The sequence below is a fragment of the Prionailurus viverrinus genome, chromosome C1 (assembly GCF_022837055.1).
Source record: "Prionailurus viverrinus isolate Anna chromosome C1, UM_Priviv_1.0, whole genome shotgun sequence".
NCBI classification, from domain to species: Eukaryota; Metazoa; Chordata; class Mammalia; order Carnivora; family Felidae; genus Prionailurus; species Prionailurus viverrinus.
This window is the reverse complement of record NC_062568.1, coordinates 157810192-157836424: the sequence shown is the minus strand read 5'-3', so window position 1 is coordinate 157836424 and position 26233 is coordinate 157810192. Positions and strand designations below refer to the sequence as shown.

Below are 26233 nucleotides of genomic sequence, written 5' to 3'. Positions count from 1 at the left end.
ACTATCTAAGTCTATAAGGAACTAATTATCCCTAGGCTCTACCATCCTATACAGAATTTTCAAAGTTAGAAGAAACCATAAAGGTCATGTAGTCCAGTCCTTCTGATCTGAGGGCACTGGAGACCAGAGAGGTGAAGAGGCTTGCTCACAGATTTATGGACAGCAACAGAGCCTTCCAAAGTGCTTGCATTACCTATCTTACAGTAAACTTTATCTTCAACATTTATGTTGAGTGAAGGCTTACTTATAACTTTAAGTAAACTCTAGGTATTATACTGTAATCTTAATTTACTAATGTTTTTCTTAAATGCTAAGTCTGTTAGCTGTAAGGGAACTTCCACTGAAGTCAGGAAAAAAAAAAGTGTCCCCATTTGACTTGCCTCACACATGACCCTAAACACATTTTTAGTTTGAGGGATTATGGTTCTGCCATTTAACTTGTAAGACCACAAAACTTTAATATCTTAGTGATTCTCTGTTACCAGGCTGTTTTTGTTATTGTGGTTTGTATGTTTTGAGTATACCTATTATTTAAGGCTAACATAAAAATATTCAGAAGCACTGCTTTCTTGGAACAAAGCAAGATTTTTCTGTTGTTCTTCTTGGTAAGAGAGTTATTGTTTATAATGTTAATGTAAGTAGGTTTAATTAGTAAAGACTTTCTCACAAATAGATCTGTAAATAAATGGTACCTATTGTCTCAGAAATAATGGGTTCCTTTCACCAGGGAATTGAAAAAGAGATTATATAATCCCTTACCTAAAATGTGGAAAAGAAGATTTATACTTCAGATAAAGGCTAGTTTGGATGACTTCTCAAGTCCTTTCAATTTCAAGAGTATGTGATTCCAAAAGGATGTTAAGTATTATGCATTCTCTATTGTATGAAAAGTATAGTAAGAAATGGGCATAATTATGCATATAATTTTTAAATGTTAAGCTTTTGTTAAAGCTAGCTTTGAAATCAAGTGAATAAAATTTCACCAATATTTCTAGTACTAATATTTCTAGGAATGTTATTAGAATATATACTACATAATCTATTATATATCATATACAAGTTCCTATCAGATATATTTTGGTAAATATTTTCTCCCATTCTATGGGTTGTCTTTTTACTTTCTTGATAGTATTCTTGAGGCACAAATGTAAAAAATATCTGTGAAGTCCAATTTATATTTTTCTGTTGTTGTTTATGCTTTTGGTATCACATCTAAGAAACTATTGCCTTATCCAAGGTTATAATTTACCCTTATGATTTCTTCTAGGGGTTTTGAAGTTTGAGTATTTACATCTAGTTCTATGATCAATTTTGAGTTAATTTTTGTATATGTTGTGAAGTAAGGGTCCAGTTTCATTCTTTTATATGTGGATATCCAGTTTTCATAGCACCATTTGTTGAAAAAACAATTTTTTTCCTCATTGAATTGTCTTGGTACCTTTGTTGAAAATCATTTGACCAAATGTGAGGGTTGTTTTCTGAACTGTCTGTTTTGTTCCTTTGATCTGTATGTCTATCCTTATTCTAGTACCATACTGTCTTGATTACTGTGGTTTTGAAATGGGAGCATATGAGCCCTTCACTTTGCTCTTTCTTTTCAAGATTGCTCTGGCTATTCTCGGTCTTTTACATTTCCATATGAATTTTAGGATCAGTTTGTTAATTTCTGATTAAAAGCAGCTGGAGTTTTGATATAGATTGCATTGAATCTGTAGGGTAATTTGGATTATATTGCCATCTTAACAATATTAAACCTTCAAATCCAAGAACATGGGATGTTTTTCCATTTACTTAATTTGCTTCAACTGTATTTTGTAGTTTCTGTGTACGAGTCTTGAAATTTCTTTTATTAAGTTCATTTCTAAGTATTTAATTCTTTTTGATATTTTTGTAAATGGATTTATTTTATTTTGGGTAGTGTATAGAAAGACAACCAATTTTTGTATATTGATCTTGTATCCTGCAACTTAGCGGAGCTGTTTATTAGTTCTAATAGTTTTTGATGTGAATTCTAGTAGTTTTTGATGTGAAATTATGTCATCTGTGAATAGAGATGGTTTTAGTCTTTCTTTTGTATTTTCTTTTCCTTGACTAATTGCTGCAGCTAAAAGCTCCAGTACAATGCTCAATAGTAGAGGGGAAAACAGGCATCCTTCTTTTGTTCCTGGTCTTGGGGCAGGGGAAAATTCAGTATTTCATCATAAAGCATAATGTGAACTGTGTATTTTTCATAAATGTTCTTTGCCTAGATGAACAAATTCTTTTTTATTTGTAATATTTGTCCTTTTTTTGAATAGTTATTAAATGTTTTCAAATGCTATGTCTGCATCTACTGAGATGATCTTGTGGTTTTGTCCTTTATCAATATGGTACGCAACATTTATTGATTTTTGAATGTTAAACCAACCTTGAATTTTTAGGATAAATACCACTGGATACAGTAATTTTTATGAATTGTTGAATTTGGTTTGCTAGTATTTTATTGATCATTTTTTTCATATAAAATAAAACTGATATCGGTCTGTAGTTTTCTTGTGATGTTTTGGTCTGAAATTGCTATAAGGTAATACTGGCCTCTGAATGAATTGGGAAATATTTCCTCTATGTCTACTTCTTGGATATCGTCCAAAAGAGTGTAGTAATCTAATGTTGAAATTGTGAAATACCTCCAGGTAGTAGTTCAGTGTGCCTAACAGATACAGATGATATTTTGAATTAGATCCCCATTCTGTGTGGAATCTTGGCCAAGTTATTTAAGATTATTGAGCTTCACTTTCCTTATCTGCAATATAAGATTATCAAATCTACACATAGGATTTTATAGAGACTGGTTAGTAGAATCCCTGGCATAATAACCTGATATATGGTCACTATTATTTAAGGAGCATTTTTGCCTACTAATTAATAGTAAGAGCGACTGTCCCATCAAAGATTTTATTTGCACCCAGACTTGAAGACTAAGTAGTATGATAGTTGTTGTATTTGAAATAAAAGTTTCAATTAGTAGGGGTATTTCAAAAGGTATCAGAAACCAACCAAATTTTTAAGGAGAACTGTTAGATTTAGATTTTAATTTACGTTTTGCTTCTCATTAGAAAAGTAACTTGGCCTCCCTTTCCTCACTTTTAAAATGGTGCAGATAGTATCATGATGGATGTAGTCTTAGGAATAATTTTCCCTTTTCTCTAAAAGTAAAAGGCAGTCCGAGTATGAGTTTCCTTTCTTCCTGTCTTTCAGAGATAGTTTTCCCATCGAGGCTGAATTTTACCAGATTTGGTGTTCCTTCGGGATGTTCCTTAGGGATTCTTTAAGGGTATATTTTCTCTATAATCCCTAATCATTGATACTCTTCCTATCAGGTTTACGGAAGAAAGCACTGCATTTCAGCCAGACTGTGGGATGATGGAATAATATTGTCACAGAATTCTTGCAAAGTCGGTTGCCTTTGCTGTCTATTGGTATTTTCTGGTTTACAATACAGCACAGGAACTATGTCTAGATTGTCTGCCATAAGGCAATTATCAGTTTTTAATTAGCCTTTGGTGATATTTTCAAAAGTTTTATTTACTTGGCTATGACAAATATAAAGTGATCAAAGTGGGAGAAAAAGCACTCTAAGCAGCTTGTTATTTTAAAAATAATTGCTTATCCACAGGTTTATTTGTCTTAATCCAATTGAATTTTTTTCCTTAAAACAGATTTATTTGTAGATGGGACATGGTTCTCTAGATCCCCCAAATACGTAGCTCTGATTCTTAGCAGTTTCCTTAATTTTTTCAATCTGAATTTCCAAGTTACTCCCTCTTGTCTGACTTAAATCTCCTTTATTCTAATTAAAACACTTAAGCCCATATCCCATTTTGGGTCTTGAAAGGTAGCTCCTAAGCCTTCTTGGCATACTATTTAGCAATGATTGTATAGAGAATTCCTATTTTGGTGAAATGGTATTGGCAGAATGTTACTGTGGCGTTATCTGTTTCCTATCTTAAAAAACACTGGTGTTCTTCACAGAGCACAGTGCTCATAATGAGCTTCTACAGAAAGAGGGGAGGTGGGCACCCCAAATTGCAAGACTTGCTTCATGGAAAATGAATGGGAAGAAGGCACAGAGTGATTGGCAAATGTAGGAAGGGGCAACTTTAGGAACTCTCTCAAATTGGGAGGCTTTATTAAGCACAAATGGATAAATATCCTTCTTTGTGGAATTATGTTCATATGCCATGTCTAGAGACAAAAACTAACAGACTGATGTTTATCTACAGTCACATATTGTGTGTTATTCTCTGGCATTTTTCTTTTCTTTTGTGAAATTTCTAGTTCTAGCTAGGAATGAGCCACAATGAAACAATGATTACATTAAAAATCCACTGGAGGAAAAAAGATGGAAAAGAATTTACCCAATCTTAATGGTAGTTGAGCTTAGATGAGCTCTGTATAATTTTACTTTATAATTTCTACTTTTCTATAATTTTAGATTTCTTTGAGAAGTATGTTTCAATGAGTATTTATAACTTTAAAAAATGAGTTTGCATTTTATCTAAATAAAGAAATCAAATGGATACATCAAGTACCCTAGTCAGTCTGTTCCTTCAAGCTATTTTTACTTAGTCAAACACAATGCTGATTATCTTAAATACAATGATATGTAATACTTCTTAGCATAAAATACCAGGATTAAGATATACAATATAATTTTTTGTCAATCTTCATTTTTTTACATCATGTAGCACATAGGAGAATAATTTTAAAAATAAAAGTACTTAAAATGTATTAATATTGAATGTTAATGATTTAATATTTTCTCTTTTTCTCTCTGTCTTTCACTTAGGTCAGGTGATTGCACAGTGCTTAAATATGATTAACATAAGAGGCAACATAATATAACCCCCTGACATTATCCTATACTCTTATTTTAAGTAGAAATTCTATTTGTGAGTATTTCAAAAAGTTATAGTCACTGCTATATGTAATTGCTTTGATGTTATATAAGTTTTTAATAGATAACTTAGTCTTTGCGATGTTCTTTGGTTAGAGCCCTCAGTCGATTAGAGATAGGCTTTCTCATTGTAAAATCAGAAATAATCAGTAATTACCTATATTAAATGCCTTTCATAAAGCTTGAGAATCTCAGAGCAGTTATATATACACCCATACATACATACATGTATGTGTGTATGTATGTGTGTATATATACACAATTACTAGGGTTACCCTTAGATGATAGTTCCTGGTTTGTGAAAAAGTTTGGTCCGATATTTAGGAATTAAGCCTTTTTGCTTGATACTGCTTTGACTCAGCAAAGCCACATACAAATCTGGTATAGAGAACTTTGGCTTTTAAATGTTAAAAAATACTTGGAGCAGATGGGTACCTAAAATACACTTTTATAATAGGAACCAAAAAGTTTGATAAATCCACATTCATTTTCTATTTGGTTACTAACTATATAGAGTTTTTACTTATGGTCTGTCTGTCTCAGAGAAAGCATGATTATCTAAATACGTACTTTTTTTTTTTTTGTAAAGGAATTGCTTGCTCAACTTTGTGCTTTCTGTAAAATATTGCAAAAATTGTGTGCATCTGCAAGTTAAAACCATATAATACAGCAGGCTAAAATTGAACAGAATTTGATTGCAGACCTGACTGTTTCTCTTAGTTCTGTCAATAGAAATATAATTTGCTGGAATGTGCTCAGGATTTTTTGAACAGCCCATGAAAGGTAACAGGGATGTTAATCTCCACTTCAGCCCTGGCAACTTCACTCAAGTCCTTGGCATTCAGAATCAGAAGATAAGCGGGCTTTTGTCCTGCCCCAGGGCTCACCACCACACTCAGAACTACACCTGTTAATCAAAAGTAAGGAAGGCAATGTTAAATTAAAAGAAGGAAAAAAAATCCCAGGACCATTGATTAAATGTCATTGAAATAATATAGAAGGTATTGCACTGACAAATGTGGTCACCCTGAAGAGGTCTTTCAAACTCTTTATGTTCCCTACAGTATCACCTTTAGGAAGGGAGTGACCATATCTGTCTTGTCTCTGGGATTGTCATTGGGATACTTGTTATATCCCAGTAGCATAATACAATTACTAGGACAGAGTTAGCTGTTCATTAAAATCTTATTAATTGTGGGGCGCCTGGGTGGCGCAGTCGGTTAAGCGTCCGACTTCAGCCAGGTCATGATCTCGCGGTCCGGGAGTTCGAGCCCCGCGTCGGGCTCTGGGCTGATGGCTCAGAGCCTGGAGCCTGTTTCCGATTCTGTGTCTCCCTCTCTCTCTGCCCCTCCCCCGTTCATGCTCTGTCTCTCTCTGTCCCCAAAATAAATAAACGTTGAAAAAAAAATTAAAAAAAAAAATCTTATTAATTGAATGGATCTGTGCTCTTATCTGTAACATAAGATTTAACATAACTTACTGCAAAAAAAGTGTGACAGTCAGATGAAAAATATATATTAAAAGACTTTGAAAACAGTAAGGTGTATTATTTCTGTAGTTTCCAAGACCTAGCTAGAAGCTTACTTCCTTCTAACAAAATGGGAGCAAACATTTTGCAGTTTTGTCTGGGTTGGCTCTATTTGTAAAATTGTTCAGCCTGAAATGGCTCTATAATTCTTTATTTTATTCATTTATCTGTGATTTTCCATATTTTAATCTTAGAGAGTATAATCTACCTTCCTGTCTCAGCTAATCAATAGTTAACAAAGATTGATGCTTTGTAATTGAGTTGCTGTGTTACAGGCTGTAGCTCTGGCTTACTATAAAAGAACAAACCCAAAGCAGAGGCACAAAGCCTCGTTCTCATTCTCTTTGATCTGTTAAAATACTCAATTTCTCTCCTTAGAAGTCTACCCTTTTTCAGAAATTTATCTAAATCAGAAAAGGCAAAAACAGAATTCACGCTGTTCTCTCTTCACCTTCCCTCCATCTAGAGTAGACAATGATGTTCCATTATGACACAGATGGTGCTTTAACGTTTTCCCATGAGTGATCAGTGATATTGGCCATAGATGAAACTTATTTTCAAATAAGTTTAAATTCTTTAGTGCTTCACATTCAGTAGTATTAAGGATCACATCTGAACATTAGGGAGTAATCACCGTGGCTTCTCTCCTAATGCACTAACATACAGAATTTCAATAAAAAGAAAGTGTTCGGACATATCCATTGCTTTCATTACCATCATCTTCCTCCAAGGCATCTGGGTGAGAAACAAAGATGGGTTCTGATGGGTATGAATCAGGCTCTTGCCATACCCAAGTTTCTTTAGTTTTAACATTCAGCTTACAGAGCTGCTTGCAAGAAAGAGAAATCGATCAATTAATCAGTCAATGTGCTTTACTTGGCTAGTAGAGGACACAAACTACTTTTCTAGCATTAGGTAAGATGGATTAATTACCCTGTCTGGAACAAAGTGATTCAGGCCAAGTCCATACGCGTATGTGTAAGGTTTCCCACCATACTTCTGGTAATTGATTTGAGGAAACTCAAATGCTACAAAATAGAGGACATGCTTAGGAAAACTCAAGTTAATTTCTGAATGGAACAGTTTGTTCCCTCGCTAAATCATCTCACCTTGGCGAGGCCCTGAAAAGAGAACCTCAGGTTCCAGCCAGATAGTCTCGTCACTGCACAGAATTGCAGTGGCAGTTGTGTTGGGGAGTGTGACTAAATTCTTGCCTGTGTCAGCCTAAGGAAAGAGGATAACAGAAACCTCAGTGAGAAGGAAGGAAAAAATCAAGCCGCCATAAATGCAGTCTTCCTGAGTTTTGTCTCTTGAGTTCTTTGTTTCTTAAATCAATGTGTAGGGAGGAGAAGTGCAGACAGCTACAGGCAAGCAAACCCAACCAAGTGCACTACTGGGAAAGCTGTCTGTGCCTGTGTGAGTCACTGCCTATGTATCCCTGGGAAAGTTGTGTAACCTCTAGGCCCTTAATCTTCACATGTGTCCAATGAAATTGTCCTGAAAGAAAATTTAGGGCTCTAAGGGAGGGCCTCTGAGGAAAAAAAAATGTTTTCCTGTAGAATGACAAAAGACTTCAAACTCTAGGGATTCATTTAGTGTTTATCTGTACTATAAAGATACAATGTATTTTTATTGCTGGGATATATTTTGATTTTGCTTGAAAAAAAATCATATAGTTATGTTGTCAAAAAAAATGCAGAAAAACTCTTGGACCAGATGTTGTCTAAGATCTGTCAACCCCTTATTCCGCCCTGTGATTTTCAGATTATCTTATGAAAGGATACCATGAGGTCTTTCTAGGAACACATTTATTTACTAATATGTATATCAAATACTTGAGTACATGTTTTGTGCTAGATTCTGTTTTAGACATTTGGGATATTTCAGAGAATAGACTCCCTCTCCTCATGAAGCTTGCATTCTAGTTGGGGAACATAAACAATAAATATAATTTAAAAGTGTATAGTGTATCATGAGTACAGGGAGAAAACTATACAGCAGAGTTAGGAAGATCAAAAGTGTGAAGGGTAGGTGAGTTACAATTTTACTTGGTGGTGAGGGTGGGCTTCATCAAAAAGGTGACATTTGGGACAAAACTTGCAAGGGGTGAAGAAATCAACAGGGCATGAAGAACATTTAAACAAAGAGAATAAACAGTGCAAAGGCCTAAGGTAGGAGGATGCCAAATATAGCTGAAGAACATTAAAGAGACCAGTGTGGCTGCAAGTAATTGAGCCTGGGGAAAAGGAGCTGGAGAGGAGGGTAGAGCTGTCTTGTGTACAGCTTTATAGGTCATTGTGAGCACTTGGTCTTTTACTCTGAGTGAGAGATGGGAAGCCATGGAATGATTTTGGGCAGAGGATTGGCATGCTATGATATTTAAAAGAATCACTCTGGCTGCTCTGTCGAGATTACCCTTGGGAGTAGGGGGGAAGCAGGAATGCAGTTGGGGAAACTAGTCTGTCATGTAGTGGTCCAGTCAAAAGAAAACAGTAGTTCAGACTAGGCTGAACTGGAGTTCAGACTAGGTAGCACTGGAGTCAGCGAGAAGTGGAAGGTAGGGTCATGAGGTTTTCCTGATAGGCTATGGGGTGGGGAAGAGGCATGAAATGAAGAGAGGAGTCAAGGATGACTCCAAGGTGTTTGGCCTAAATAATTAAAGGTTGGAGCTGTCACAACAAAGATGGGGACTACTGCAGGTGGGGTAAATGGTTTGGTAGAGGAAGAGGAGAAATTTAGATTTTGTCTTACTAAACTTGGGCTGTCTATTGGACAGCTAAATGGAGACTTGGAGTTGGTAGTAGCATATACGAAGCTTGAGTTGAAAGGAAGTTGAAAATGTGAATATAGGCTGCTTTAAAGTATGAGTCTTTACAAAAGGAATGAATGTAGAAAAAGAAGACAAAAAGAAGGGCTGAGTTCTAGTGCCCTCTCACATTAAGAGGTAATATACAAGAAGAGGAATGAGGATAGCCGATGGGGCCAAGAAGAGTCAAGAGAAGGATTTTGTAAGAGGCCGAAATAATGGTAGGATATGAGTGATCCAGTGAGAAGGGAGAGTAATGATACAGGAAAGGGGGAGAATTGCTTGGGTGATGTCCTTGAGTGGGTAAGGAAGGGAAAATGGGAAGGATTAGTTCTGGGTGGGATGAAAGATAATTCAATACAAGTACAGATGCTGGTGGGTGGGGAGACGTGGTGGCAGGAGTATAACGTTCTTTTTTGATTTCTTTCATTTGTTTCAATAAAATAGGAAGCAGAGCCATCAGCTGAGTATGAGTGTGGAGGTGGGAGGTGTTAGAAGTTTGAAGAGAGGAGGGTGTGAAATACTTAACTAGCAAAGTGGGAGAGTAAATGAAGTTGAGAAATGTAGCAGTGAGGTTTGTGGTCATGTATTTAAAAATGAACCAATTAACATGATTGTGTGTTTTCAGCACCTAATTTCAGCCTTGGAGGTACAAGTGTAGAGTGGGTGGAGAGTTGAATTTAACTAGGATTGTGGTTTTGACAAATGAGTTCAATAAAGTAATAAAGGTAAGAGAAATGAAGAACTAAGATTATAATTGTTGACAATGGAATTTTAGTTAAGTAATGAGTACAGGTAAGTTCTCAGTGGAGTGAGGTATAGTGAGAAGGTGGTAGGTTCAGTGGATTGGAGGTTCCTGGAAAGAATCACAGTAGGACAAGTGATCTTGAAAGATGGGAGGTGATAGTCAGAGTATGTCATGCACAAAACTAAGATTTTGGAAGGAGCACAGTCATAGGTAATGGCAGGGTCAAGTGTGTGACTATGGGGAGTGAGTGGCTGAGATAGAGTGGAAGACATGATCAGTGCAAGAGGTCAAGGAACTGAGAGGACAAGTTGTTGGAAGAATCACCTATGATGTATATATGGAAATGACCAAGGGTCAGGAGTAGATCTGGGGAGTGTGACATTGAGCCAGGAGGGGAAGTGAGTGAGTGGTGGTTCGTACATGACAACAATAATGAGGGAATGAGAGGTGTATATGCCACTTGACTATATAATTCGTTGAAGTGAGATTTAAAATTGGAATATCTAAAGAGTGGATGGAAGGAACAGTGAATCTGGATGCAGAAAATTGGGACAAAGAGAACCCCTACCCTAACCCCAGGCCAAGTGATATAAGGGCTGTAGAAGACTGGAGGTTGCTGCTGGAGAGATCAGTATCCTCAGAAGAAAGCCAGTTTTTGATTAGAAGAAGGAGAAGAAGGAGAAGAGGGAGAAGGAGAAGGAGAAGGAGAAGGAGAAGGAGAAAGAGGAACATTCTAAGAGGAGGATGGAGGGGATTTTTCTGGTGGTGTATTAAGAGGTGCATTAAGAGGAAATAGTAGAGGAAGGGGTGGGAGATAAAGAGCAAATAGAGAAATGGAGAGAGTTTTATGAGATTTTGTGAAATGGAGTGTTAAGTCACTTGGTGGTTTTTGGGTAGAAGAGATCAAATGCTTATGTCAGACTTATTTATGAACTTGTAAGTTTATATTGATTATCTTACTTCATTCTGTCTTATTTTTTCTATTGGTAAATAAAGTTTTTTATGTAAGAAATCTGTAACATTACTTTTGCTTTCCCCAACAAACTAGCTCCTCCTTTTCATCCCCCCCCCTTTTTTTTAATAGATGCAATTATCCTTTAACCCTGAAATCTCACTTCTGAGGATCTATCCTCTTCATATATCTATGCATGTATGAAAGAACACATATACAAAGTTATTCCTCATAACATCTGTAACAGCCGAAGATTGGAAACAATTCTGTTGCTCAGCAGTGTGGGACTTGGGTGTGTTCACAAACAGGATACTGTGCAGTTGAAAACAGCAAGATCTTCTGCATATATTGTTAAATGAAAAAAGTAGGGCACTGAACAGTGGATATAGAAAGTTACTTTTTGTGTATGAGAGTGGGAAATAATAGTTACATGTATGTGTGTGTGTGTGTGTGTGTGTGTGTGTGTATTCTTATATTTGCACAAACCAACCAAAGAAAAGGAAAAACATGAAAAGTTACACATAGAAAGTGAATGGAGGTGGTATGGACTGGATGTAGACAGAAGTTGGAGTGAGATTTCCCAGTGTGTACTTTTTCATATCATTTTGATTTTTGACCATTTGAAAGCACTGCCTATTCAAAAAAATAAAGATGTATTTTAAAGATGCTACCATTAGCTTAATCACTAGACTGGAAATTTCACTCATCTTGTACTCTTTCCTCTCCTTAGCCCTTCCCTCAATCTCTTTCTTATCTCTCCTTCTCCTAATTTATGACCGATATTTCCCTTCACTGCCAAACTTTTCAGTGTGGACTACAGTAAGTGCTCCCACATCCTACCACTTGCTCATCTTCAGTGCCTTGAATCCTGATTGCTGCCTCTCTCACCCTCCTCCCTTTGGAGATCACCAAATCTAGTGTGTGGTTTTTAGTCTTCATCCTTTTAACTCGCCCATAGGAGTGGGCACTGATGAAACCCTCTTGCCCTATCCAATGTGGCATTGCCCTCTCTTAGCTCTAGCTAGGGCTCTTTAAAGACTTTTTCTCTCCCTTTCTGTCTCCTCTTTTTATACCAACTTCTGTACATGACACTTTCCCAAACTTCCATGCCTGGCCATCTTTTCTTCTCTCAGCATTTTCTGGGCTATCAAATTCATTTTTAAAATAAGCAAATGGGTAAGTTTCTTTTAAAAAATGTATTTTGAAATAAGATTTATTTTTTCCTGTTAGCAGTCTCATCTATGTGTTCTCATATAGTTGATCATCATTTCTATATCAGTAACTATCAATTCTAATTGATCTCCCAAGGCCCTGCATTGATGTATGAAAGCCCATGAAGCATATTTCATGAAGATGTTTTGATACTGATTTTGTTGTTGTTGATGATGATGATGATGATGACGAATATTTATTTAGCATTTACTTTGTGTCAAGGGCTCTATTTAATAACAGACATATATCAACTCATTTATCAACCACAACAACCCAGTAAGATGGCTATAAATAAAGAAAAGGAAATTTAACAAGGTTAAATGTTTCCCTTTACAGACCAAGAGAAGGAAATTTAAGGTTAAATCACCCAGCTAGTAAGTGGCAGAGCTGTAACTCAAGCCTGGCTCTGTTTGACGTGAAATCAACCTCCTTACTCGTTATCCTCTCTCTTTCTCATAGTTTTGCAATTCATATTTGTCCCCACACCTGCTCTGCCTGTTAACTCCCTATTTCCAAAGGTATCACTATTCTAGACATGTAGGCTTACAGGATCTCTATGATATTTTGCATATCAAAGATTTAATTCATTCCTCCATCCAATCAAATGCAAGACCCTTGTAATTCCACCTATAGGAGCTCTTATTTTTGTCTGTGTTTGCCTGTTCCTGGTACTACATTTTTCTCTCGCCTGAGTGATTTTAATTGTCTTCTATTGCAGGTCCCCATCTCTGTCCTTTTTACACTTCCAGTAGCACTTATTCAGAAATTTATTTTAGAAAATCAAGTTATTAAAGCTGCAAATGACCCTCGTTATTATTTAGTCCACTTTAGTTGGGTTTCAGAGCAGGCAAGTGAACTTACAGTGATTGAGTGACTTGTTCAGGGAAGGCGGACATTTAGTAGTAGAGAGAACCATGCAAATCAGCACACTTAGTACCCAGTCCCCTAGCTCTGAATATGGTTTCCTTCTGCTCAGAAACTTTCACTGTCTCCCATCACCTGCCGAATAAAGTACCACCTCTTATCCTGGCCTTAAAGCTTTCAAAAGAGGGCACCTGCGTGGCTCAGTCTGTGGATCTTCTGACTCTTGGTTTTAGCTAAGGTCATGATCTCACAGTTCCTGAGATCAAGCTTCACATAGGGTTCTGTGCTATCAGCTTAGGATTCTCTTTCTCCCTCTCCCTCTGCCCCTCTCCTGCTTGTGCTCTCTCTCAAATAAGTGAACTTAAAAAAAATGCTTTCAGAGATTACCAGCTTGCTTTTTTTTAAAAGTTTATTTATTTTGAGAGAGAGACTGAGTGTGAGTGGGGAAGGGACAGAGAGAGGAAGAAAAGAATCCTAAGCAGGCTCTGCACTCACAGAGAAGAGCCCCAAACGGGGCTGCATCCCGCAAACCATGAGATCATGACTTGAGCCAAAATCAAGTGTCAGATGCTTAACCAACTGAGCCACCCAGGTGCCCCAGCCTGCATTTTAAGCTTTTTTATCGCCCCCCCCCAACAATGTATTCCACTACTTATGCTTATGTTCCAACTAGTTGGATTAAGTCAGTTCCTGCTGCTTTTCTGTCCCTCCCCACTTCTCTGTCTTTCCTCAAACTATTATTTCTGCCTTAAGTTGATCTGCTTCAATTTCATCTCTTCTGCCAGAATATTGCAAATGACTGTGTTCCATGAATCTCTCCAAACAAGTGTGACTGCTCCATCCTCTGAATAGCCAAAGCAATTTATGCCTCCCTCACACTACTTGTCTCATGCTGACATGTGTTATCGTTACTGAATCACCTTCCTCCTCCCTACCACACTAGGTGATGAGTTCCAGGAGAGCAAGAGCATATCCTATTGATGTACGCACTGAAGTAATTTAGTACGATGCTGTGTTACAGTGGGTAATTAATAACTATTGGAAGAAAGTGAAGGTAGGGTCTCGGGTGACATTAGCCATTTTTCATCATCACTGAAGTTCCCTATTTTACAATTGGGTGGTCTTTCTTCAGACAGTGATGGCTACACATTTAGGAAAATCTTTCCTTTTTCCTCTTTTTGAATGTGAAGACACTGAGGTAAGGAATATTTAAGTTAAATGATCTTATTTTATTTCCTTAATTTAAAGATGATTGTGATTTTACCATTATTAGTCAAATAAGAGTTCACTAAAATCAATGGACTCATTCATTTGGTATTTTATGGGCACTAAACTACATATACCAGAGATATGCTTCCTAAGGGCCAAGTTAGAAGTGCTTAAAGTCCCATATAAGATCATTCCAATCTGTCTTTCCAGTCTCTCTGCCCCATGCCCATCTCCTCTATGCTCCTAATGTATCAGCTCCACCAACTTCTTTATACTTCTGTATCAAGTTTTGCTTTTTTAAACCCTCCCTGCCTTTGTAGAAGCTCATTTACTCCACCTCAACCTTCTCTTCTTTTCTCATTCTTCATAGAGCTTACAAGCTTGCTTAAGAGCAATAGTGTCTAGTTCTAAACTGGGTTTATTTCCCAGTACATCTGATCTAAGCTTTGAGTACAGTGTTTTACATTCCATATAGCTGTCTTACCCAGTGTGTGTCCATGTATCTATTGTGAAAATTATATTTTTCTTGATTTTGACTGGTATTCTATCACACTAACATTTCTTGATGTTAATCTAATATTCTAAAAAGAGAGCCACTGAACACAAGGAAGGAAAAGCAGAGATGAAAAGATGACTGCCAAAGGCTATTAATGGTGTTTATCCTGTGGTGGTATCTTCAGATGGTTTGCAGAAAACCAAAATAATGGGCCGATTTCCCTACAGGGGTACTTTTTTAAGCTTCATTTCTTTAGAATTTCAAATTATTTGAATTAAATTATTTATACTATTGACAAAGGATCCTAGGCATCAGTGGTCTGCACTATTCACTGAGAAAAAATATTTTTAAAGGATTTTGCAAATGAAAGAACAGCAGATTTAGAATCAAAACCTGGTTTTCATTTTGGCTCTGCTGCCATTGGCTTTTGCTAAGTCATGTCACTCTTTGGAGCTTCAGTTTCCTCATTTGTTAAATGAGGGGAGTTGAATTAGTATATTTTTAAAGTTCCTTCCAGCTCTAAAATTTCAAGATTTTATGTATAAACATAAGGCAGGAGAACAAATCCTGAGAGAGATGAAACATTCTGGTTATATCTGAAATCTGTGTAGAGGGTGGTTACCTTGTCAATATTCAGAGGAAGTACGTATCTCCTGACTTCAGGCTGGGGAGCCTTTCTGGCATTTTTTTTCACTTCTTCCCAGTTCTCACGTAAATTGGCTAAATATAGGTAATTATACACAAATTCAAATCTGCAAAAGTAAGAAGTCAGACATGAGTGCAGACAATTGCAAATGATTTCGGAGAGACAATCCATGCCTTTTAAAAGAACAAGTGCCTGCCTGTCCTTCATTCTCCAACTCAGAACCTGCTAATGACCCAGGTATATTAGAGCCATAAGCTGCTGCCCATGCTCATGCTGCATGAAAAGCAAGCAAGCAAACAAACAAACCTGCCTCATGGATATGTTTAAATAACAGCAGACTTATACTTTCTGTTCTGCTTCTCCATCATGATTCCATCTGTGTCTTTAGAGGCTACTGTCTTTTTGGTGACTCGGTATTCTGAAGAAAGCATGCCTTTTTCTTTCAAATCCAGAGTGGGTGGAGTTCAAGCCCCCCCCCCCGCCAAGGGATCTTGTCAAGTTGCAGTGAAGTTAAGTTTAAATTTACTTATCAGGTCATAGCACTTTTTAGTTTCAGGTCAGGTTCATAGACCTGATCGGTTTTCAGTCATTAACTGTGGTTTTAATATTCAGTTTGTGAGTGCTTCTGATTACCTAGCCTTCCTACTGCTTTCTCAATTATATTCTGCGACTTAAGCATACTTTATTTTTCTAGATGTAATTCAGATTAAATATTGAGAGCATCGCTGAAAAATGTCCCTAATTTCTAGGAGTGACTGGAGACATAATATTATCCAATGTCCTTTCTTACCCTTTCCAGCAACAGAGATCCACAATCAGAAACTCACTGTCTTCGTAAGTATTGATGTGATGGAAAAGATTAAAAGAAGAGGTCCTGTATTTATTATTGAGATACTTTCTTCTCTTCTTGTCAGCAATATGAAGCCAAACCTTGAAAAGTGAGGAAAATATTTTGATGGATTTAAAAAGGAAAACAGCATACATTATGAAACACCTTCTTCAGAAGCATGAATCTGGTAAGTAAATGTAAGTCTTACCCCCATGGTTTCATTGGACTCAAAACAATCCATGTAGTTGGCTCCCCAAAGACTCCATGAAGAAAGGAACTTGAACAGGTTAATTTTGACTGGCGTCTCCACAAAAACAATATAGTTGGGAGTCAAACCAAAACTGTTTAGAAACACAAATAAACTTGTGAATGGGAAGGACTGATTGTCAAACCACAAAGAAATACGTGCACATGAGGTATGCTCAGTTATATGAATCAACAGTGCCTACGTGAAATTAATTACATTTAAATTTAGGTTTCTGCAAGAAAATGTCATGATCAGGATTGGTATCAAAGGTAGGCAAAACAGATCTTTAAACTTGGTTTTCCTGAAGATTCATAGCAGGCCTTCAAGTTACCTATGGACGTAAGATGGCTTGAATCGGTCACTGCAGGGGAATTGTACAACGACCTCTGACTTGCTTATTGGATCTTCCTTGTCTGAAATAAAGCGGTTTTAAAAGGCTTTGGAAAAAGCCTCTCTTTTCTCTTTTAATACAAAGCATTTAGAACAGCTCATGCAAGTAAAGAAATACATTTCCAGATCTTGATTGTTTTGTTTTGTTTTAGAGCTTATTTTCATTTTCTCAGTCATTGGTGTTTCTTAGGGAAATTTCATGAGAAGCTGCAGTCACCCAGGAAAATCCAAATAGCAGCAGATTTGGAAAAGTGCACTCAAATAGTGTTGTGCAGGCAGAGTACAGGGGAGTCACATCGTACAACTGGAGGTGGTAGGTGCTAAGTCAGGGAGTAAAGGAAAACTTTTGTATGGTCAAAATGCCTTTTATAATCTCTTAAGTTTCCTACAAAGTACAGTATATGTGGGTTTGTGTCATTAGCTCTGTACAGTAATTCTTAAGCACATAAAAGTTTGTTTACTGCTAGGTCAGTGGTCTTCAAACCTTAGTGTGCTTCAGGATGACATAAAGAGCTTCTTAAAAATCCTCACTGCGGTCCCACACCCAGAATTCCTCATTTAGTCAACCACGGGTGGGGATCTGGATTTCTAGCAGCTTCCCAAATAATGCTGCTGATTCAGGAACTATATCTTCAGAACCATGCTACCCAATACTAAACAAAAATCCATTTTTATTCAAATACTTCTGTCACCAAGATGGTTATCAAATTTCTGGCAATGAATGGAGGATGAATGGAGAATTCTAAAGAGTACTCTCTTTCTGTCTTAATATTCTTTCTCTATAATATTAACATGAGTTAATAGATTTGTTTGGAGTTTGGGGAATTAAACACACACAAAATACTTAGTACACTTTCATATATGTGTACGTGCAATTATGCATACATATAGGTTGTTTTAAAAATTTAATCTTGCCTGGCACATGAATAAGTGCTCAATAAACATTTCCTGAATTTTAATCTAACTCTTATATGATCAAATACACATATGCACAATATTTTTGAAACATTGTAGAAAACAACTTGGCCACTCGTTTTCTATATTTTCAAGTTGTCATTTTCTGCTATGGTGCCCTTAACCATCGGTCCCTGGTAGGATAGGGGCAAGGGCAATCTGAGAATAATTTCACCATGCATATATAGTGCTATCCTGGTATACTGATCTGGTATTCTGTATTTCTGGTAGCTTTCTCATAATATAGATACTTGTTTTAGGAAGAGTCAAATTGGTAAACTGACCTGCTTGTAGTGGAGGGATCTTTACAATATTGTAGGCAATTGAAAAATTTTTCCCAAAGCAATTACCAATGTTGTACACAGTTCCATCACTTTCAATATGGGGGTGAGCAGTGGCTCCATTGACAGAGACATAGTTGCAAAGATCAACCTATGGAAAGAGAGCAGAGGTCATCCATGTAAACAGAAAGATTGTATTACCCCTTTGGTCTCTAGGTCTGGCCTCACTGCTACCACTTGCAGCCTCACCCTAAGTGCATTTTCTCTTTCTTTGCATCTTTCTGGGTTCTACCCTCTTTCAGGTCTGCCTGAATGCCTGTTTTCTCCTCTGACCCCCATGCTGACTCCCCAACACCTCTGAAATCTTGGAGATGTCCCTGGTTGTGCTCTTCAGTGTATACCAGATGCTACTCTAGTTAGCCACTTTCCTTTTGCGCATACAGGTTGTCCTCAAAGTGGTAATTTGAATCTTGGGGTTTCTTTATATCCCCCTTATTTTATTAAGTAAATTGTGTGAAACTGCTTATGTGCAGTAATTTTATTTTACAAAAATGGCAAATTTGTATAGTATAATCTAAATACCAAACCTGTTGTCTTGTGGAGAGTATAAATTTGGAACTGAAAGAAACCCCAAGATTCTATTTAGTATAGAGTCTTAACCTAAATAGACTTCAGGAGAACCATGAATCTCCTGGAATTAAATTAAATGCAAATGTTTTTGGAGAGAAGATTTAGCGCTTTAATTCAATTTGGAGTCTCATAAGAAATTCAGAATCACAAATCTAGCATAAACCTCTCTGTTTATAGAAAGAACAACTGAGGTCCCAGACAGGTCAAGTGACTTTTTCAAGGATACAGAGCCACATGCTGGCAAAATCAGCACTAGAATTTCTACGTGGGACTGGCTCAACACAGATTTATCGAATGAATAATTGATGAGGTATATATTTATTTAACCACAATTCTTTCTATTTGATTAGGAGAATGTGTTTTAAAGGGAGTTTTTAGCATTCTTATTTAAATAATAGGCAAGACATTCATTCATTTATCAAGTACTCATTGAGCTAATATTACTGTGCCAGGGTCTAGGAAAACAGAGATGGTCTTTGCTTTCAACAACTGTAGTCTAGACTTGTGCTGTTCAATATGGTAGCCACATGTAGTAATAAAAATGTGGATTAATTATGATTAGATAAAACTTTAAATTCAGTTCTTCAGTCATAGTAGTCACATTTCAAGTGCTCAATAGCACTTGGACAATGATGTATAGAATACTGCCATCATTACAGGAAGTTCTATTTGATAGCGCTGTATATAAAATATAGTACATTGCTGGTAAATGCAAAATGGTATCTGTAGAGAAGGGTCATCTAACCCAGACTGGGAGATTAGGCAGGGCTTCTCAAGGACAATGACTCCAATTAATGCTTGAAAGACAAGTAAAAGTTAATCAGGTGGAGAAGGATGGCAGTGTGCTCTAGGGAGTGGGAACACTGATGTACAGGCATTGAGTTGTGAAATAGCACGTGCTGTTTGGGGATTACTAGTCATCGAACATGGCTGCTGTCAAAGGCATGCATGCAGGAGGAGAAAGAAGAATCAGGCGGCTGCAAAGCCCTGTTTGGACTTTATTTTAGAAACTGTGGATGCCTCCGATACCGTAACACATTTATGCCTGAGTTTTAGAAACGTTGCTTCTACTGAATTAAGGAAGTTGTATTTAAGAGAATCAGGCTAGAGGCAAAGGCACTGCTTAGGAAGCTATTTTAGTAATAGTAATAAAAAAGTTTCAGATTTTTAAAACTATATTTTTATATGAAGTCAAGGTACAGTGCTGTTGACAATGGAACCTGACCCCTAATAAAGGCTGTTTTGAAGCCATACATGAACATTATATTTGCAATTATATTCCCATAGCAATTTGAGTACAGGTTTACTTATCAGAGTTAAATGAATGGTTTAGACCTCAGCTCCATGGTGCCTGGGTGGTTTAGTCAGTTAAGCGGCTGGCTCTTGATTTTGGCCCAGGTCATGATCTCATGGTTTGTGAGATCGAGCCCTGTCACACATGATGGGATCTGCGCTGACAGCAGGGAGCTTGCTTGGGATTCTCTTTCTCCCTCTCTCTCTGCCCCTCCCCTGTTCACTCTCACATGCTTTTTCTCTTAAAATAAATAAACTTAAAAAAACAAAAGAACTCAGCTTAAGTTCTTCTCTAAATGATCTAACACATACTCTTATATGATTACAAACATACATTAAAAACAAGAATGAGCTATTGAGAGTATATGTTAAGCCTTAGTAAATAGTCTGCTGAGAATGATAAATCAGCTATTGATATAGAGACTTAGTGTTGGGACTATTATTCCTTTCTATTTACACTACACTGAATTTCTAGTTTTGGTCTTAAATTCCCCTAACTGGTCTCCTAACCATCTCTTATCTCTTCTTTCTTCCCACACACCTGCCAGATTAAATATCCTAAAGCACAGCTCTGCTTATACCATTTCTCTGAGCAAAAACTTTCAATAGCTTCCCATTAACTCAATAACTTATTCCAGATTTTTGTCTTACCCATGTTTTCTTACCTACTGATGTGTCCTTTGCATCTAGTGTAAGTTTTGATACATGGAAGGGACTGAATAAATATTTGTGTCACAAATGAATGAATGAATATGTTAAGCATTTTTAAAGATTTTCCTTCAACCCATATTATAAGTGTTTAAAATTTCATAGATGAAGGAACAAAGTTTGCCCTCTCACATTAGGTAGTAGTTGATGACAAAGCAAGGAGGTGAAGCTTAATCTATCTGGCTCTCGTGTTCTTTCCCCCAAACTGCACAATTAATGGTAGGGTGCAAATTCTAAAGTCTTGAGCAATGTTGCCTGAGCACTGTGTCCTACCTGTTTAATTGTCTCCAAGGTCTCAGGATTAATCTTTGTAATGAAGTTGGTCTCTGTGCAGGCATAGTAATCTTCCCCTACTGGGTAGATGTTAACAAGGGCATTGTCAGTGACCTCCACTCCTCGAAAGTAAGAAAAAAACCTGCAGAAACAAATGGAGTTTTCAGTCCAGTAACTTCCAAGCCATGAGAGAGAAGGGCTAATGTAAAATGTCTTTAATAATATGCCGTTGAGTTTCAGTAACCTGGAAAATATATTCTTGCAGGGATCTGGGAAAGCACAAGTGCCAAATTCCGTTATGACGATCCTTTTCTCAGTCATTGCCCGAACGTAAGCATCAGTGCGGATGAACCTGGAGGACACAGAGACATGGCAAAGGGTCATAGGCAGGGCCAGTCAGTATGTCCATATGGAGCTGAGAATGGTCAGAGAGAATGTGGAATCCTAAATCCACTACATCAAGAATAAAGAGTATTGTCAGGTCACTTTCTCAGGGTGACTAAGAAAGAAAGAGACAATGCTGTGGGCTTGAATTTATGCCTTACAAACCTCCCAGTGACAGATGAGGAAATTGAGGCTCGTGGCTTGGACTTGCTGTGTCCAAGCACAGAAATTAAGCCGTTGGCGTCTGTAATGAAGCTAGGTTAGAACTCAAGTCGACCCAAGCCAGGAAACACGCATTTCTCCATATCACACTATGCAGTGGGTAGTTCACATAAGACCTCCAGCTTCCTGTAGCCTATAACCCATCAACTACACTGAGTGGAGAAATACCGAACATGGTGTGTTGAATTATATTCTTTTCAGTCTCTCTTTGTCACTCTTGTTTTTTCTTCAATTGTAAAATTTGTTTTGCTAGTTTTAAAAGTAGGGTATTCTTGAATCCAGTATCTTGCACAGGCAGAACTCCCGAACTATATCCCATACGTTGCCTAGGATTTCTCACATGGAAAATCAATTAAAATCTGATTTTGCACTTCCTGCAATCTGTATAAGTGTTTAAAGTGTCATAGATGAAGAAACAAAGTTATGAAGAGGAAAAAGTACCAAGGTCTTTAGTGAGCATATGAAAGCTTTCTCTGACTTCTTAGCTAAATTTTTGCTTGATCTGATCGAATTCTCTTCTATTACCTTCTGAGGTATCCTGACTACTTTCAAGCCTCCATTTGCTCTTCAGAATTCCTGATACCTGTGGTGATCAACAAAGTGTCTAACAGGTCTGAATGTTAAAGCATAAGACTATTTATTGTGGTGTTAATGGGTACTTCCTGGAGTGATGGCTTAAGCCTTCAAGCCTTTTAGCAACAATCCCCTGTTTTTAGAAAACTTCTCTTTCTTGTATTATTATGACATAATCTGGTCCTTCCCTCTTTGTTTTTTTTTTTTTAATTTTTTTTTAACGTTTATTTATTTTTGAGACAGAGAGAGACAGAGCATGAATGCGGGAGGGTCAGAGAGAGAGGGAGACACAGAATCGGAAACAGGCTCCAGGCTCCGAGCTGTCAGCACAGAGCCCGACGCGGGGCTTGAACTCACAGAGGTGAGATCATGACCTGGGCTGAAGTCGGACGCTCAACCAACTGAGCCACCCAGGCGCCCCTGGTCCTTCCCTCTTTGTGCCCCACTCCCTCCTTCCCAGGGGCCTTTCTGATTATTAAAAAAGAAAAGGAGTCAAGAAAACCAATGGTCTAATAACTATAACAGTAACTGTAATAATAACAACTTATTATTACTGAATGCTTCCCAGGTGCTTCATTTAATCCTTGTAACGAACCCTGAAGTAGACTCTATTATTTCTCATTTTAGAGATGACAAAACCAAGAATTAGAGATTAACATCTTGCCAAACGTTGCCCACCTAGATAAATAGTGTCTGGTAGGTATAGAATTTGAAGTCAGGCATGTTGGACCCCAAAGCTCTAGTTCTTAGGTTCTTTATCATGGCACACCTCCCAGGTACCTATGCAAATGCACTGGCCCAGTGGATTCTGAGAGTAAGCAAATATATAGGTCTTCTCTTGGGTTCAAGAGGTTCAGAAGCACGTAGGAGGAAGAGCTGAGCTAGGTCTCACCCCTAGGAGGAGTAGGACCTAGCATTCTTTACCTTCTATGATATGTGACATGTCCTTCTTTAAAGTCAAACTTGTGCAGGAGGGCTTGCCCATCAAACAGGTGGTAAAATGGTTCAGATCCAACTTCAAAGAGTCCTGGCCCACATCGAAGGAGACTGCCAGTGAGCCAAAGGGGGATCCTGCCTGTGATGAAGGCGAGACATAGAACATTGCTTCTTACTCCTGCCCTTTGCTGTGCTCATCCCTGGTAAGGTGTGGTGATTATATTAGCAGCTCAATTGGGCAGCCTCTTCGTAAAGCTGGCAGTGATTTTCATTCCCAGTTCTCATGCTGGGCATCCCTGACAAAAATGCCTGCTGACTTGACTCTCCTTTCACTAGGAGACCAAGTGGCGGGAAATGTCACAATGCCTGAGTTTGGATAAAGGGTTGGAAGGAGACAAGGAAAAGGGCCTTGAGGAAATGGATTCTAACAGATTTCCCCAGGTATCAATACATTTGCCTTTTAAGAAAAAATTCAAATTTCTTGATATATTTTGATGGAGTGAGGAATAGGAGAGGTAGATTAGGAGCAGGGATCAAAACACTATAAAAAGATATTTCAATAGAGAAGAGCATTTAAATGGAACAGTAATACTGGCTTTTTGAAATCTAGGGTCCATTGAGGGTATGGGCTACTGTCCAGATGAAGGTTAACCTGCTGTAGCAGGAATTGCACAGGGCTGGGTGTCAGAGACCTGGATTCTGGTTCAGGATTTGCCATGTGACATCTCTAGGGCTCAGTGTCCTCATCTGCAAAATGAGGGGTACACAACAAAGGCCTAAGACTTTTAGTTTAAGCGGTAAGGTCTGTGCCCTTTTATCTATTGAAAAGTGCAGTGTTTGTATAATCCTTACCAACCTTTTTTAAACAAATGGATTATTCCCAACAGCTCAGTTTCAGCAGCCTGCTTCCTAAGAATTTATAGTTCTGATAAAAACTTTAAGAGAGCATGACTTAACTAAAGGCATAACATTAATTTCATTGCTAGAGCCTAAATTGTTAGCATCAGAATCTAGCTGAGAAAGAGCATTTGGCTCATCTCTTCTATTTTACAGAAGAGGAAATGGGGGTAGGGGAGAGATTTGCCATATCCAAGCAAGGATGCTGTACGGGTCATGTGAGGTCTTTGAATGATGCTAACAATAGTAATAATAACTACTTGTTGATTGCTTTGTGTTGAATACTAGGTGAATCTTTCAATTAGTCTTACTCAATCTTCACAACATCCCCATGAGGGAAAGTTTGGTTTTTGATAGGTAAGGGAACTGAGGCTCAGAAAGTTTAAGTAACTTGTGAGATTCACAGCCAGTAAAATAATGGAGCTGCAATTAGCACCTACATCTGTCTGACTTCAGAAGCAATGTAACAGGCACGAAACCTACCACCCTTTATTGTAATGTTTCCAGATGCTTGTCACCCAGTCCTCACTTATCCGGACACTGATGGAACAGACATTTATAGGAAATTTACTATGTGCCAGACACTGAGTTAGGCACTGACTAGTTTAAAGATGACAAAGGTGTAGTCTCAGTCCCCAAGGGATTCCAATGAGGCAGGATTTTTCTACATTAGGGAAATAAAGGGTAAATGAGAGGAAATAGGTTTCTGATACAAAAAGGCCACACCTCCAGATTCCCCTGTCTGTAGCCCACAGTGGGAAACACTACTGAGAGATGCCAATGAACAAAAGCCAGTGAAGAGGGATCTCGACAAAAAAGAGAAGATGGTTTCAAGACCGGTGAGACCAACCTGTAACATGAGCTGTGAGTGGTGAGGACAGTTCCTCCACAGTTTCAAACAGTTTCTTGTAACCACCAGCAGGATGTTCAACTCTGAAAAGGTGGAATAATGGGGAAGAAGCCCATGTTGATACTCAAAAAAGTCCACTGAGACAGAGGCACAGCTTCAGGAGAGAAGGCAGTCTCTGGATCAACGACAATGCACCACTGCCAGTCTAGCCTTTGCTGGGAGCACATGGTATTTGGGGGCTGGAAAAGTCACCAGGTTTGCAAGGCAGGGCCCCTGGGTCAGTCCTCCACCTTTGATGTGAAGGGAAATGACCTCCCGTTTAATGTCATGGTGGACTTAATTCTGCCTTCTGCAGTTTTCCCATATTTCTGAAATCAACTAATCCTATTGCTATCTCTTGACTTCCCGACAGAGTCCTTTCCACAGAATTACCCTGCCCTGTTGCACTGCTTTGTTGATTCTCTTGCTTCATAAAGAATCTCCAAGAGTAGGGAGATGACAGCTTTTTGGGTTAGTAACTCATTCTCTGTTACTCACCTATATTATACTATCATCTCTTCCTATCATCTCATTTCTTCAACAGTCTCCAAGAGTTATGGTGCCCTTTAAAAATAGTCTGACTAGGAGATTCAGGTAATATTCTTGCTTATTTTCTGCCTCCTCACTTTGGCTCCATTTTAGAACTTCTTAGAGTGGGAACTCTGATCAGACTCCCTAATTATGATAGCCATCTTTTATTAAGCACTTACTATGTGCCACACACCATAAAAAGAACTTTGTATGCTATTAGCTCATTTATGTCACCACAATGGGTAAATACTTGTATGCTCATTCTATATATGGGAAAACATAGACTACAAAAAGTTAAGTAATTTGTCCAAAATCACATAGCTAGGAAATGGCTGGAACCTAGACCTGCCTCATTACAACCTTCATGCTCACCACTGCTTTCAAGGCCCAGTCACAAAAATCCCACAGTAATTTAGACCTAAGTGCTAGATATATGCTTCAATATATAAATAGGAAGAAATTTTCCCTGTCAAGACTGGAGGCCTCCCATAAACAGGCCATCAATCCTCTTCAGGACCCCTTGAAATAGCCCATTTACTATCGACCCACTAAGGCATTTAAAAACATCTCTCAGAGATACTTACTGGATGGACATTTTCTCTCAGTGAAGGATTGAGAGTTCTGGCACGAAGTGCAGAATGAGGAAGCAAGTCCTCAACCAGGGGCCTTTATATGCCTTCTAAGTCTCTCTAAAAGGAGTTAGGGCTTTCCAAACCCTTTCCCACCCCCTCAGCTGAGAGAAGGGGAACAGAAGTGGCTTTCAGCACTTAGATCCTCCTGATGCTTGAGCATTATTTGG

The 26233-nt window shown here is 37.9% G+C and overlaps 1 protein-coding gene across 1 annotated transcript; it reads right to left on the bottom strand.

The window, feature by feature from the left end:
* Nucleotides 1-5691: 5691 nt before the first annotated feature.
* Nucleotides 5692-26029, bottom strand: RPE65 (retinoid isomerohydrolase RPE65). The gene is made up of 14 exons (XM_047872056.1): nucleotides 26019-26029; nucleotides 24865-24947; nucleotides 23106-23256; nucleotides 21247-21354; nucleotides 21003-21144; nucleotides 18102-18249; nucleotides 16805-16886; nucleotides 16435-16567; nucleotides 16188-16327; nucleotides 15374-15503; nucleotides 7574-7688; nucleotides 7398-7492; nucleotides 7179-7290; nucleotides 5692-5843 (listed from the first exon to the last, which is right to left on the bottom strand). The coding sequence occupies exons 1-14, from the start codon at nucleotides 26027-26029 to the stop codon at nucleotides 5692-5694; spliced, it is 1602 nt and encodes a 533-aa protein (XP_047728012.1).
* Nucleotides 26030-26233: the final 204 nt, after the last annotated feature.

Bases quoted from the DNA above. Each gene is read 5' to 3' on its own strand.
- RPE65 (XM_047872056.1), bottom strand. The intron at 16,568-16,804 runs GTAACTTGAAGG...GTTTCTAAACAG, and splicing joins AAGCCATCTTACGTCCATAG to TTTTGGTTTGACTCCCAACT. The intron at 7,291-7,397 runs GTAATTAATCCA...TCTTGCAAGCAG, and splicing joins ATCACTTTGTTCCAGACAGG to CTCTGTAAGCTGAATGTTAA.